Source organism: Maniola jurtina, chromosome 3 (assembly GCF_905333055.1).
Source record: "Maniola jurtina chromosome 3, ilManJurt1.1, whole genome shotgun sequence".
Lineage (NCBI taxonomy): Eukaryota > Metazoa > Arthropoda > Insecta > Lepidoptera > Nymphalidae > Maniola > Maniola jurtina.
Genome location: NC_060031.1, coordinates 7,051,007 through 7,067,115, shown reverse-complemented (window position 1 = coordinate 7,067,115; position 16,109 = coordinate 7,051,007). Strand labels below are relative to the sequence as shown.

At 36.3% G+C, this 16,109-nt stretch overlaps 1 protein-coding gene across 4 annotated transcripts in view; it reads left to right on the top strand.

The window, feature by feature from the left end:
* Nucleotides 1-16,109, top strand: part of LOC123880467 (potassium voltage-gated channel subfamily H member 8-like) — a 108,901-nt gene that overhangs the window by 34,927 nt on the left and 57,865 nt on the right. For all 4 annotated transcript variants that reach the window (XM_045928625.1, XM_045928619.1, XM_045928613.1 and 1 more), the window contains exon 2: nucleotides 14,217-14,330. In XM_045928625.1, coding sequence (XP_045784581.1) covers nucleotides 14,255-14,330 — 76 coding nt within the window. In that variant the 5' untranslated portion in view covers nucleotides 14,217-14,254. The remainder of the gene's footprint in view (nucleotides 1-14,216; nucleotides 14,331-16,109) is intronic.

Here is a 16,109-nt window from a genome sequence, read left to right as displayed (position 1 = left end):
TTTGGCTAAAGATCCCAGAACTAAATTGACGGGACACTATACCTAAGATATCTCAGATGCCAGTTTATGCGAGATAAGTATGGCTCTCAAACAACTCAAGGATAAAAATTCGCTCGGTGATATCAGAATCACAGTAGAATTCCTGAAAGCGGGTGGCAAACCAGTACTTAAGGTCTTTCAGCGATTTTCCAATCGCCATGACGGGATTTTGAATCCCGTCATGGCGATAATGCCGTAATAAATAATAAGTAATGGTTTATTTCTTGCAATGTAGGCACAAAAGGTTAGTGAATCTTATATTCAAATTAATCTAGTTCATTGCATAACGAAATTACAAAGTTACAAACATTACTCAAGAAGAGTCATAGACTCATCTCGCTGCTAAGCCATGTCTATAAGCTGTTATTATCGTAAGTCATTATGAATCGTCACAATAATAAGTTCGATGACTTTCAGCATCCCTAACGAGCTTGATTCTGAAAAATCTTAAGCACTATAGGTCACATTCATAAGCTGAGACATGTTATGCATAATATAACTGAAGGCTATTATAATAATCTGCCTCTTTGCTAAGTGTTTATTAACTATGAGAAAGTTTTTGATTTGGTGGAAACTGGGGCTGTATTAAGGTCGCTATTGAGATGCTGAAACAACTGCCTGTTCATACAAATGCTGAACTAGAATCCTGTACGAAAACACCATGTCAGTCGACATATAGGACCAGACTAGGCCAGTCCAATTGCAGTGACAGAGTGCACATTGAGACGTAATTCTCTGAAACTCTTTACCGCTGCTTTGGAAGACGTCCTTATCTTTAAGCTTGGATTGGAATGAACTTGACATTAACATCAAAAGAAATTCACCTTCGATTTGTCGATGACATAGTCACTATCGCAGAAACTCTGGGAAACCTCATTAGGTTTCCCAGAGTTTCTACATTTACAGCTCAATGACCTTTGCAAAGTTTCACAACAGATGGGCCTGAAAATGAACATGAGTAAGACGAAAATTATGTCTAATTCTTATGTCTCGGCCCACCCAGTAATCGTTGAGGGTTCTGCACTCGAAATTATAGAAAAGTGTGAGCCTGGAACAGGTACCTGGACCAGGTAGGTAAGTGCAATTTCAAGAAACAGGTCAGCCAACGAATCCGACTCGGCGGCAGCGTACGGAAACTAAATTAGTCTTCGAACAGTGCGTGTTACCAGTGATGACATATTATGGATCCGAGATAATATGGTCCCATATTATAATGGAATTCATAAGAAAGTTCAGAGTCACTAAGCGGGCAATTAGAGAGCTATATTTGAAGTTTCTCTACGTAATCGAATCTGGAATGTGGAAATCGGTAGGAAAATCAGAGTAACCGGCATAAATGGGTTGCGAAGCTGAAGTGTAAATGGCCGGGGCACATAATTCGAAGGACCCATAGACGTTGAGGTCCCAAGGTGCTGGAACCTCGCACTGTAAGGCGCAGCGTTGACAGAATCCCACTAGGTGCACAGACGACATCAAACGAGTCACAAGGAGCCACGGGGTTCAGGTGGTGCAAGACCGTGGCATATAGAAGTCCCTACAAGAGACCTATGTCCAATAGTGGACATCCATTGGTTGAAAATGATGAATCGGACTATACATACTACATTTTTTTTAAATTTTAAACGACGTACACTGTTGTATTTAACACATACGATGACACTCAACCCGTTTTTTCCAGCGTAATTTGTTGTAAGTATCTTATACAACATTTTACAAAGATGAAACACGCCGTAAAATGTTGTATGAACAAAATCTCAGAAATGTGAAGTATTTCTATAAATTATCTTTCAGAATATGTTAAAGTACTGTAAACTATAACTAAATACCGAATTTCACAAAAATATATTGAAAAATGGAGCTTTAATTTCAATTTATATCTTCAAAACGCTCTACTGAAAAGTTGTAGTTTTGGGGATACAACAACTTACGTGGGAGGTGTCGATATTTCAGCTGTGTATTGTGTAACTTGTTAACTTTGATCAAACTATTCTGTATTTCGTGGAGTGTGCTTCCTTCAAAATTAGGAATTCACATCATGTACTTAACTACATATTTCAAAGTTGACAAGATTCATGTATTTTCTTATAAAGAGAAGTTACGGAGTCAAATGAATTCGACGAAATAAATCAATCGGCTCTACGTAAGGAGGGAACACACATCAAAACCTCTGAAAGCGGTAGTCTTAAATCCACACCCCAATTCCAATTAAGATACGCACTCCACGATATGTATCTAAGTTTTACCGTGCCAAGCGACCGCAGTTTTATGCCCCATCGCTTCTGCAAGTTTCAAAGTTCCTTTCAGATTGAAAATGTTTTCTATTTGTATCTAGTGAATACGGATTATTCAAAGATATTTTTGATACTAATTTTCTTAGTCCTAGGTACATATCTATGCCTAGGAATGATTGTCAAACTCAGTACTAACTACCTACTTATATCGTGGTGATTTATAGATACCAAAGATAAGAGACCGTAAAAAAGCTTTTTGTTCTACACGGCAGGGTTATTATACAATTATGAAATTACGTGCCCATTGATATAATTATACAAAAGGATTGATAAAAATTATGAAATTAGTATCAACAGAGCCCGGTTGTTACAATGCAGCCTTGAAATTGACTGAAATAGCAAATCGGACTTTATAGTTCTAAACGTCCAGATTGTTGCAAATTACACAACTGAAGGTTAGGTAAGTATTAAATTATGAATTTCAGGTTGTGCGCTGAAGTACTGCGCTGGGTAACATTAGGTATTAAAATAGCTGTATTAATAAATAATGCAGTAGTATAATACACGTAGTCCGTCATATTGATACAACTCTTATTCTTACAGTACTCTCTCAATATACCTACCTATTTACAAAAATAACAAAACATATTAGTTACAAGAAAATCGGCGATCTACACGATTGGCAAACTAGAAATCGTATAATAATAAAGTATAGGCTCGCGACTCCTGCGGTCCGCCTCAAGAACGTCCGAAAGCCGTTTGTGGGAATTGGGAATGAGCGTAATAAAATTACACACTCAATTTTTGACCTTTAGCTATATTATAAACAGTATGCTCCTAAAAAGCCAAATTATTAAGTAAATCAAATGATAAAATAGCGTGGATTTGAGTTGAGAGACAGCTCGCTCTTGCAACGCGCGGGACTGCAATTAGATATTGTACATCGTACAATTACATTATATTTTAAATTGAATATTTGAAATAAAAAGAGCAACCGCCTAGTTTCTTGCTGGTTCTTCTCGATAGGAAGGCCCAGGTGTTTCGAACTAGTGGTGAATTAACCTGAAGACGGTTCCACTTGTTCATTTGAATAAAAATCTTTCTATCTTTAAATTGTAGCTATTTGTTTTCAATTAAAATTTTATTCAAAAGTTAGTATGAAACCTTACGTATATTAATAGGTATTGTCTAGTGTACTAGCTATATTGTTATGGAATTGATATCGTCGCATATATCAAAGAGATAACCCCTCTACGCTGTGTCAAGTGTTTCTTGGCGCTTCATGGGTCAATAACCTCAATAATAAAATGTGCTTTATAAAATCGTTTCTAAGGTATATCTAGGCTATATCTTGTTGTAGGTATACACTAATATGATGTCAGTAATTCATCAAATATATGGATAAATATGAACACATGGATCTGAGACGTGGTCGATCCGGCACATAGTTCGATAAACCGATAGATGCGTTAGGGTCTCAAGGTGCTGGCTGGAATAGCGACCTCGCACCGGACAGCACATTAGCTGTATGGACTCGCCTGAAGTCGCAGGGAGCCGCAGGATTCAGGCGGCGCAAGACCGTGGCGTGTGGAAGGCCCTACAAGATACCTAAGTCCATCAGTGGACGTCTATCGGTTGTTGACGATGATAATGATGAATTCAACAAAATACATCCGAACAACCCTAAAATACCTACAGTTTATGCACTCATGCTAAGGCGTAAGGCACACCGACGGAGTGGAGTGACGGCGAGGTGTGGCTATACTGTAACGATTTTTATCAGCATTTTTTACTTCACCCCATGCTTACGTTGATATTGTTTTTAATGAAAATAGACGCGCTCAAGCGCGGCCGCGCGCTATCTCGACCGCGAACAAGATTGATGTGTGTAGGATGCTGGGAGACCCTTCAACCGAAACATTTGGGCAAAATTACAGTGTAAAGGGATTTTGATCTAGCTAGAGTAATAAGTACTTAGTTATGAAATATATTTACTTTTGTTTAGTAAGAAAACAAGAAACTTCTTAAGACAAAAGTTTGTTAATCAAGCACCGGTTTGGCTGAAAGACATAATTGAAATAGTACTACTTTTATGCGGGATTGTTAAAAAATCTATATTTACGCAAATGAAGTCGCGGGCATCATTTAGTATAAGTTAAATTTCGGTTGAAGATAGAACTTTCTAGAGAAATTAGAGATGATAAGTGGTTATTCTATCTTTTGTGATTTGATTGGGATCTATATTAGGACTCAGAAAAGCCCTAAAGGTAAAATTTATACTGTTTGAGGCGTTAAACACGGTTTTCTCACTAAAACATTGATTAATATCTAAAGCCCGAAATGCTCTGATGAAATAGTCGGTAAATTCCCATTTCATTTGTCGTGGTAATTTCCTAAAACTATGTACTAAATTCTATGTGTCGCTAATAATGTCCTTCTGACTAAATTTCGGCCACAACAGAGATTAGACTATTTGGGAATAATATATTTCTTCCAAATTGTACCTGTTCTGGTTGGTGGGTGTATGCGTGTCATCAATCCGTTTGTCGTAGAATAAGTAAAGGATAAAATCTTTGTCTAGAGTTTTTTTTAACCCCCGACCCAAAAAGAGGGGTGTTATAAGTTTGACGTGTGTATACGTATCTGTGTATCTGTGTGTCTGTGTATCTGTGTATCTGTCTGTGGCATCGTAGCGCCTAAACGAATGAACCGATTTTAATTTAGTTTTTTTTGTTTGAAAGGTGGCTTGATCGAGAGTGTTCTTAGCTATAATCCAAAAAAATTGGTGCAGCCGTTTAAGAGTTATCAGCTCTTTTGTAGTTTTCTTGTAAAAAAGAAGGTTACATAACCGTTAGGTTCATAATATTATGTCAATTGACAAATATCAAGCTGTCAAGATGGACGTTGCCTTGATACATAATTATTTATTTGAAAATGATGTTTTGGAAAACTCTGATACTTTGGATCGTAGGCGCGGAATAGTCCAAGAAAATCGGTTCAGCCGTTTGAAAGTTATCAGGTCTTTGGTCTTTTCGGTCTTTTCTAGTTACTGTAACTTCACTTGTCGGAGGTGTTATAAATTTTTAATTTACACTTGTTAAATTAAACTGTCATAATATCTGTCCCCAACAAGTTAGCTCGGTTCCATCTTATAATGCATACTACCACTCGGTGACAGTGTAGATAAGAGTATAGGGAATGATAATAAAATTTATTTTACTTTACAGCAACACCATAATACAGGCGCTGTGTTTCTTTTTGATATTTATGTAAAATTCGATACAATATACAAAAATATCAATCAGACATTTTCATCATTATAAGTACACCTATACATTGCATGCCTATCGGAAACTGTATCGTGTTCGCGAATTTTCCACTCTAAATAATTACCTACTCTTATTGTGTTCAGTTCCCGCATAACATCGATCGGCTTAAAGTAAGTAATACGAGTACTTTACCCCCGACCACAATAATTTATTATGTAACCATTTTCATCGCAAAATGAATCGAAAAAAAGTTATCGTCAAAAAACTGTTTTTGGATGCTATTTTTCCAAGATGATGGCGCGAGCGGCAAAGATACAAGGTGCCTAAATGAAAATTCGGAAAGAGCACGTCGAGATCTATACAACCACCAATTTTAAAAATTCCCGGAAAGGTTTTCAGGTAAAAAAAAATCAAAAAAAACCCACTTCCACAAAAAATATTTTTTTGTTTTTTACTGTTTGTGGTTATTGAAGTCGGTTTTTTTTGTTTTTTTGTTTTTTTTTTTACAATTTTTAGTTGCACAACTGTACTAAAATATGCTATGCCTAGTTAAAAACCTACTGCTTACTAGGCTATTACACTGATCGCGAGCAATTTACTCTTATCCATTAAGGAGTTCTGTTCTCCATCTCCGAAGATATCCATCAGATCTTCACCAAATTTATATGGGACCACCTGCGAAGTATACTTTTTTAAACCGTATCGGGCGTTGTCAAAACTTAAATTACTTAAAAATACGCTTCCCTTGAGCGATGAAAAATGCGCTTGCCTCGCTCGCCCTCTCAATTATGACCTGTAAACTAGGGCTCGGGATTTCAATGTAATATGTAATATCTATTTGGGCGTATAAAATGGATAGATTAGGTATAGTATAATATTATCATGCACCTCTTTCTTCTATACTATACTATGTTTTGGTTGTTGATTTTCTATCGTGCATGCAAAAACTATTAGCGATTCGGCTAAAAAAAATCGAATTTTTGCGTATGATAGATCTTAATATAATATTACAATATACTAATATCTTATCTAAAATTTTCAGTCTTTTACCCAACAGGGGTACCTACAGCTGTCTATAATAACATAAATCCGACCTAACCAAAACTTGCCCTGACTTAATTGAAATACGTGGACCAGAAAATTTTATTAAAATGGCATCCACTCTACCTTCAACTAAATTTATTCAGCGCTATTTGACAGAATAATTTAGAGTTCATGTCGATAAGCGTACCTACCTGTATATCTGTCTTTTGTGTGTACAGTTAGGCGAGCCCGCCCCCACTTTTTTATTGTAACATATGGTACATTGATTTTGTTCATATGAAATGTAGCCGTTGTCACCCCGACAAACATACACACATATTATGTATGAACAGCTAAAATCATAACCCTTCATTTTGGCTTTGCCGTAGTCGAGTAGAAAAAAAATTACCAATTATAACGATATTACATCCTTTCCTCTCATATTGCAAAATGCATTGAAAGATTTATGGTCACATTTATTAGATAGATCAATAGCTCGTTACAGCGGTAAGGATATGACTAGAAAAAGGTAACAACCTCGAAAACCCATGAATTTATATTTATTACTAGCACATTTATGAAACATAAAAAGTTTATGAGAAGGTGGAAAGGCTGCAGCCATATTCTAAGACAGTTTATAGGTCACCTTAAATAGAGCTTTAATTATACCGGGAGATTTATGGAGACGGCTAATGAAAATGCGGATGCTGCGTGCTCACACCTGTAATTAAAATTTATATAGAAAAATCCTGTTAGTACTTGATTATCTTTTTTATACTTTATTTCTCAAACCAAATTACTTCGTAGATACAATGCAGTGCAGTAGGTACCGACATCAACACTGAATTATCTACGTTATGGAATGGAGTTTATCAAGGCCTTTTAGACGTGACAACGTCTTATAATTCGATAGAGCCGGCTGCACGCACGAAAAAACATGACTCATGCGGCGTTACCTCGCTCTGAGGCGTTCCATGTAAGGCTTGAAGTGCAAGCGAGAGCGCGGAACGAGCGACAAAGAAGCACAATCGGCCTTTGTTGTCACGTTCAACTATCGTCAGTAAACCGACTTTACAGACAACCAATTTTTTTTTCTCATTTAAAGAGCTGGGTCACTAGTGCGACCATGTAGCTCTGGTAGGTCCATTCTATCTTATTCTAACATTTAAAACTATATCTACATACTATTAACAATTACTTCTAAGACTTATATTTCTACGGGCCATCCTGTAGGCCTTAACCGGATCATTTCATGGGAAGAACACTTCTGCCCGCATTGATGGGATATGTGCCAGCTGGTTAGTGGAATTTTACCTTCCAATTTGGCCGTAAGTAAGATAGAATATAACAATAAAAAAGAGCGCGAGCGTAGCGGGCGCAAATACCGAAAAAATTATAGCGAAAGGGAACGAGCTCAACCATAACAACATTTTATGTTTTACAACCTTTTAAATGAGAAAAGTAGACTGAGATGAAATCTATTCATATTAAGAATATCATAAGTGCGTCTGTCTGTCTGTTACTATATCACAAGTCACAACCCATCTTCTGAAACACAATTTGGTTCACAAAACCGCCCCCTTGAGAACGGCCATGACTCAGTCCCACAGAGGATGTCTGTACTTACAAAGAGGACATCGCAGGAGAGCGGTACCAGTTTATGGCCATTACTAGAAGTACCTCTATCCGTTCTTTCTTATGCTTCTGTAGAAGTCAGTTACATATTATATCTAATGTTGGTAAGTCATTAATTGTAATATACTTACTAATTATTAGTATCATCAACACTTAATACCTAGTACTCAATAATTTTCATGTACGATCAACACAATCAAGTGCGAACCTGATAAAAAGTATACATGATCTTCAAAATTACATTACCCGGTAATAACTCAACTTCAATTTCAACTTTTCGAAGTATAGACAGGTACATATAATATATACTTATTGGTTTTACGACCGAGGAAAGCATCAAATTTTCTTGAGAAAATTTGTTATTTCTTTGAATGATATATTGGGTCTTGGAAAGGCCTTACACGAATAAATATAGGTAGGTAAGTATAATGTGTTCAAACTAAGAATAGGAATGATTTTCCGACATAATAATATGTCATCTTAGCATGAAATATAATTATTAGGTATTTATTTTGATTCGACATAATATTTTCAAAGTATTTTCCCTGTATACCGCATTTTTCAAATAGTAACAGTGTAGACCTAATAATGGTAGAGGTCGTTGACTACTACCCTATTCTTAGTTTGATTGCATTATGCCTACTACAAATAATTAAAATAAAGCAATTGTTATAATAGTAAACCCCTTGATAAACCTTTGATAAATTATCTGGTATCCAAATGGGCCTACAATTGCCCTACATCAGACCTCATCTATACAACTTTTTTTATATTTTTTATTGATATAGCATGTTGCCTGTAGGTTAAGCTCTGTGTGCACGAATCACGATAGCCTAAGGGGCCTAGCGTGACTTAATTACCTTAATTGTAAATCCATCCTGACTACAAAAGCGATATTGACTTATTATTTATGTTTCGCGCAAAGTCACTTTCAGTATTCCTCTCCTCAAAAGAAAAGATCAAATAAAGAACTTATTAGAGTTGGCGAACTCGGTTATATCAAAAAAGTTTCTCATGACTGTCAAAAGTATAACATGGCAGTCTTGCTGTTGGTAAACTATAGGGAAGAAAGTTTTAAGTAGAAATGTTTGTGTCATAAACCTCCGAACCGTTAAAATGAAAAAAAAAATATGGTAAAAAACCAAACCCTATGAAAAATAAATGGAGACACCTCCCGCCAACTTCACTCACAATGTATGTCAATCTCATAGACTCCTAGCATTCGCTTCCAGTATCAAATTATCAGTCAGCATCAAAATTCTTCTTAACGACTAGTGCAAAGCCTACTCTCTGCAAAGCCGCGCCTTTTTGAATTTGAATAAGATTAATAAAAAGGATTAATAAAAAAGACAACCTAACTTTCTTATCGTTTATGAAAATATTAGAAGTTTTAAATTTTATCAAGGTTTAAAGCATCTAGTTATACGGAGTTAGATAGCCTGATCCTGCTTTGAATTTTATCCCCTCTTTGAGTAAAGCATAACTTCATTAAACGAGAGGATCTTTTAAATACATTTATGTATTTATAATGGAACGATATAATTTAAATTAACAAAATGGCATAATCTTGTTTGTTCCCAGTTGTTTAACTAAACCTTGTTTGTTCAGATGAATAAAGAAAATGGACTAAATCTCTAGAGAGAAGACTTTACGCTTTTCAGTAGATATAAGTACTTAAATACCAACTTGAATTGATCAAAAAGCCTTCCAACAATGAAAGATAAGTCACGTAACAATTGTTGAAGTGGTTCGTTTGTAATTTTGATTCTCGTTCAAACAGAAGGCTATCTTTTAAACTTAGGTGCCCAGCCAACTGATTCCCTAACTCAGTTTATAACATCAAATGATAGCCACCGAACTCATTTGACATTAAAATTTAATTCGTTTAAATTTTACTAGGAATATTTTAAATTAAGAATATTAAGAAATTATTTTAATATCACTCAGTGAAGCAGCAATGTAGAGCCAACTAATGTCAAATGAGCCCGCTAGCTATCATTCTGTGTCAGATACTGAGTTAGTGAATCACCCCTCAGCCTGGGTAAATGCAAGTCAAAAACTTGTTTAATATTTTATTTTTCTTCCAACCAAGTGAAAAACTTATGCTAGGATAAATTAAAATTTGAAAACAATTTATCAGTAGGTACGAATGAGATTTCAAGATTGATTTTCAACCTATGATCTTAAAAAGCGTTGTAGTACTGAGATTTGAGGCTTCATCATTCTACCATGTAAGTAGATAGTAGAGGTATCTACCATGAAAATTAGTGTGTGATTAGTTACTGTCTTGAAACTACTATTTCAATGTCTACAAACTTTACCAATTTCTCTTAACAACAACCCAAATATATCAAGATTTGCTCTTTAAAGTTTAGAAATACAAGATATTCCAAAGTTAGTTGCTTATTCAGGTTCCCTCTTAAAGCTTTCAAGACGAAAGTATCATCTCGTTATAAATCATTTCAACGTGACATTGCGAAATATGAGAGCTTCATAGACTAGCAGAGCCGTAAGAAAAACATTAATCGATTTAGGCACCTAATACACACGGAATTGTGAACGGAAAGTGTGCCTGTTTGTCAGCTATTCCATTCTATTCTATTCTATCCTATCTACCTGCCAAATTTCATGATTCTAGGTCAACGGGAAATACCCTATAGGATTTCTTGACAGACAGACAACAAAGTGATCCTATAAGGGTCCCGTTTTTCCTTTTGAGGTACGGAACCTTAAAAATGACTGAGACGTATACCTACTCCTCCTATTTTGCAATGTCAACGTGATGCCGACAAAATTAAGCTAAGCGCCGTTCGTAAGTTGACATTTAAGACATCTACTGGCCTACTTTTTTCACATCGTTGCTTCATTATAATCATCTCAAAACTTTGCGATCTCGTTTTGACATATTTAAATTTCACACCAGTCCTGACTTATACACGTAGAGTTCATTAAATCTAAATGCAAGCAACACGCTTTTCGCATTTCTATCGTTGGTAAAGTTGGCACTCTGTCATGATCTGTTTCCGTCACCATAATAATATTATCATCTTGATGGCTCGTTTTTATGTTTTTATTTATTCTTCCTTTTTTTGACACGACTTCGGGCATTGTTTTAACTCGCCTTAGCCAGTGGACACAGATGAAAAAGAAATTGCAATTTATATATAACATAATAGGTAATATTATGATTATTTGCTATTCGATACTTACCCCGGAAAATCGTATCTACTAGTGAAAACTATAGTTAATACAGAAGTAAAGCAATTTTTACATTCGTTACATGGTAATCAAGATTCAGCATCATCTCAACCTACCAAGTCTCCTCTCAGAATGACATAGGGCATAGTCCGCCAACTAAGTAGATACAAACACTTTAGAGAAGCTTATAAAGAACTCTCAGGCATGCAGGTTTCTTCACGATGTTTTTGTTCACCATTGAAGCAAATGGCATTAAAACGAATTCAACTCCGAGCAGTTCCGCGGAATCAAAATTAAGTAACTAATAATTCATTTTTGTATAACTATGGATGTGGATGCGTTCATTAAAAACAAATGAAACGGTTCGCTCGAGTTAAGGAAACAATATAAACTAACAATAAATAAACATTCTATTCTTCGTAGACAATCATTGTCTATTAATATAGGATTATAAAGTCAATGCTAGAAATAGATAACGTGTAAAATGCATGTGTATATTTTCCTGTCTCTCAAGTAGGTACGTGCGCCGCCGTGCGGAACTACGTACACTACCGCAGGAAATCATTGAATCATCAAAAGCCGTTAATTCTTAGCTGGTAAATATATTTTGATTTAATATATTTTAATGCAGGTACCTACATATTTTCAAAAGATTTGATAGAAATAAGACTTTCTTAAATAATGTGGAGAAAAACGTTATGTGCTATCCAGCGCATTATATCTGTGCCATACATAGAGGTGCCCAACGGATTGACAGAGAGTTACCTATGCACAAGTTTATTGGTTTCAGATGGATTTCAATCCACCTGGGTAATAAACAGATTGATACAGCTGCAACACTTTGGTAGTTAACGTAATTATAATTCAGCGGGTAGGTATACTTTATTACCCAAAAAGTAATTTTTGCCGCTTAGACTATCATCATTGTAAAAGATCACGGATGTGCATTGGATTTCAGGATTTCCACGATCAACGGTTTTATTCTGCTTATGTCCGACAACGACCTGCGTTCCTCTTGATATTGTCCATCCTTTTAAGATACTGTTGGAGACGCAGGACCGACGCAATGTCCTTGCACCTTAGGGTGCCCACGTGGATCGGCCCTTCGAACTTTATTCCCCGTACATTGCATTTCAGCTTTGCGATTTATTATCTCATGTCTTAATTTGACATAATGTTTACGCTGTAACTCATGTAATAAATAAACACACAGACAGTACCGATCAAAACAAATTACTCTTGTCGTTTTCAGTAATACTATGACAAATGTAACAAGCAAGATATAAATCATTCGGACAAGCATTAAATCTCGTGTCAACTTGGAAAAATTATCTAAAGTGACCTGACCTGATTCTGAGGGTTAGGCACGGGAATATACGAAAAAGAAAAATAAACTCGACGACACATTGTAACAATACAGTGGAACATTTCTTTTCCGCATTCTCATCCAAAAAGTCGTTAGAAGCAAAGTCGACATTCATAGCGCTCTAGAGTACAAAGCAGGTTGAAATATAACAGACCAGCAGAGTACGGAATTATCTCCAGAATCTACACGTATTTATCAGCTACCACACGCTTATGTCGATTCAAATAAGAATTGGACTAAGTGCCAGCGCGGGCCAGACCTTCGTTATTTAATAAAAGCTTAAAGTTTCTCTGCGTATTGTCCTCAACACAGGGAGGAACGATCATCGACTATCAACAAATGCATTCCCAAGTATCTGTTCACACGTCAACGCTTTTTTAACGCTCACTTCGTATTCTCAGCGCAAAGCTCTCGTGCGAATGAGGCCTTGGTATCGTGGCATCCCATGCATCCCTTGTCAGATACCCAACTCTGGCAGGGGGTAAAAATGAAAAATAAGTTAAAAATTAGGATTCCTAGAACTAAAATTTAATATTGAAAAGCATTTTGTACATGAGTCAAAAATATTTTCTTAGGTAGAGGTATTATTAATACGATGAAGTAAACCCTTGTGTTCAGCGTGTGGAACCTTTAGTAGAGCGTATTTATTTAGGTCATGTTATGATTGTTTTCGCACTCTGATGTTGGCTTCATAATTATAATTTGATCATATACCTATACCTACATAGACCTTAAATTATTTTATTTTAAAAGCATACCTACTTACCTAGTACCCTCTACACATCATCTAATTATCTCTAACTTACCTTAAAAGGTACCTAAATAGAGGCATAATATTTGATTATGGTTTTAAAAAGCCTACTCATAACGCGTGACGGAAACAAGTACTATTTGGCTTCGATTTTCGAGACATTTGTAATAAATACAAGGAGATATACGTATTAAAAGAGCAGTGTATTCGGAGCAATTCGCTCAGACCTCAGTCCTGCCTTTACCCATGCACAAATCGTGTGTGGACAGACCGGTGTTTTGATACTCGCTTGAATAGAGTTCGGGGATATGATGCCACCCTGTTACATTTAAACTATTTTTTTATTAGATGATTATTTTATTCCCTTTTATTCCCTCGTGGAATTAAGGGATATACCTAGCAGTTGTTTGCCATGTTTCCCGGTCATGTTAAGCTCGCTGCCTTGATTTGGTCTCACGAGAGTCCCACTCTTTTAAGGCCTGCTGCTCACCTCCTCCAGGTGCTGGCAGGCAGGCTGCCATTGAAACACCACTTGAGCCTCGTTTCCCTTCCCTCTTTGCAAAATATGCCCGACCCATCGCCATCGTCTAAGAGCTATTTCCTTGTATACGGAGAGTTAATGGCATTTTTCCTACAAATCCTTTTATTTACTTAAGGTGCTACAATTGCCTCCTACTGCTACTAATGTAGTGCTTCTGTTGCAGGTGGAGGGTAGGGAGCGCGGGGCGCGCGGCGCGGGGTGATGCCGGTGCGCAAGGGGCTGCTGGCGCCCCAGAACACCTTCCTTGACACTATCGCCACACGCTTCGATGGCACACGTAAGTACTCATCTTTACATTCATCACTATCCATATTATACTCGTAAACTAGTAGGGCGCGTGGGTGCGCGGACAACTAAAGTGGACCGCGAGCATTCAGACTTGGTTTTCAAAATACAGACCTTGTCCAAATTAGATATTATTTTTAATAGTATGGTCGTCATATCGTTCATATGGAACAGGGATGGTTTTTTCAAATCATCAAGTAGACTTCCAGGTCCTGATCATTTTCTACCGAAATATCATTCTTCATCTTTATTACTTTCTGAGATCTGTACATAGGTACAGATCTCAGAAAGTAATAAAGATGAAGAATGATATTTGGCTGCTATAGAGCAGCCATCTTGAATCTGCTATTTTGGATTTTCGTTCAGCTCCCTGACAACCATGAGGTTTCGAGTATTTTTTGTTTGAACAACCTCTACGTCCGTATCCCGTACGGGTGCATAATTACCAGGCCGGCCCGTACACGGCCTCTACAGTCCACACGTCCTACGTAACATCATCCACACTGTGGGTCAACTCAATTGCAATTAAGTTATATTCAGCCTAGTCCAACTCCCACGTTCAACAAGACGAATTCATTACCATAAATAAACATTGTACCGAGAAAAACATGAAAAAATGATACGTACCTAATGTTCAACAGTTTTCTCATTCTGTTCAACATGCCTGAATAGCTGTTGTTTACACGATACACTCATTTGTGGAGGTTGTTTTTACTATAATTTGTGGCGTACCGCACTGATTATGAAATATGAATAACATAATAAATGTATCCAGTTTGTAAAGATGCATGTTTAATTAGCATGACATTATTGCTGTAGTAAAAATAAGTTTTTTGTGAGGTACTGGTAAAGGAGATCGCGGGAGGTGATCTACCTGATCTCTTTGGGGGTACGAAGTAAAGCCGTAATATATACTAAGTAGTTGGATTGTCACTCAACCTTTAGTTTTTGGTGCGGAATGTAAATATCTATACGCACAAACATCTTTTTTACTTGATACCAAATGTATACGATACCTAAAGAGCAACAGACAAACCCGGTTGAATACCGATAACATGCGAGCAAGTTTCAAACTCGATTAACGTAAGTCCGATGCCTTAAGGCAGATTAAGAAATGCTTTCAGAAAATAAATTAATCAAGTAGGTACTTACCTCAAGGCAAACAACGACCAACGTAACTCAATCCGAAGTTATTTGTAAGAGGAAAGTAACATTGATTGCAGATATCCGCGACTTCTCGGAAAAACATCCTGAAGGAGTTGTTGATATTTAATTTGCTAAATAAACATTTGTTTGTATAAAAAGAAAATGGAAAACTAACGTTCTGATCTATTTAGTTTCTTTTCGTCTCGTATTTTTAATCACTTCAACTGAACCGATTAATAAGAAACTTCGGTCACGAGTCTCGTTCCCATGAGATTTATTCAGAATATGTGAACTCCGGAAGAATACATAATGACAATCCTGATGCTATAGGGACAATTTCCAGAATAAATACTTACTTAGTGTGGATGAACGATCATCCAACTTATACATTATTATGCCTAAAAATCAGGCAAAATAAAATTGCTTGTGTTGTAATTGTTTATTTTATTAGGTTTAGGTAGGTAGATATTCTCAGTATGCGCTATCATATCTTTTAACATAAAACAAGGATTCGTAGTTTTATATTTTATCTTATTTGAATTTAAAGACTGTTAGTAAAAGTACCTACCCAAAAACATACATATACAGAAAGCATATATGCATGAATCCTAGTCTCGAATAAAGT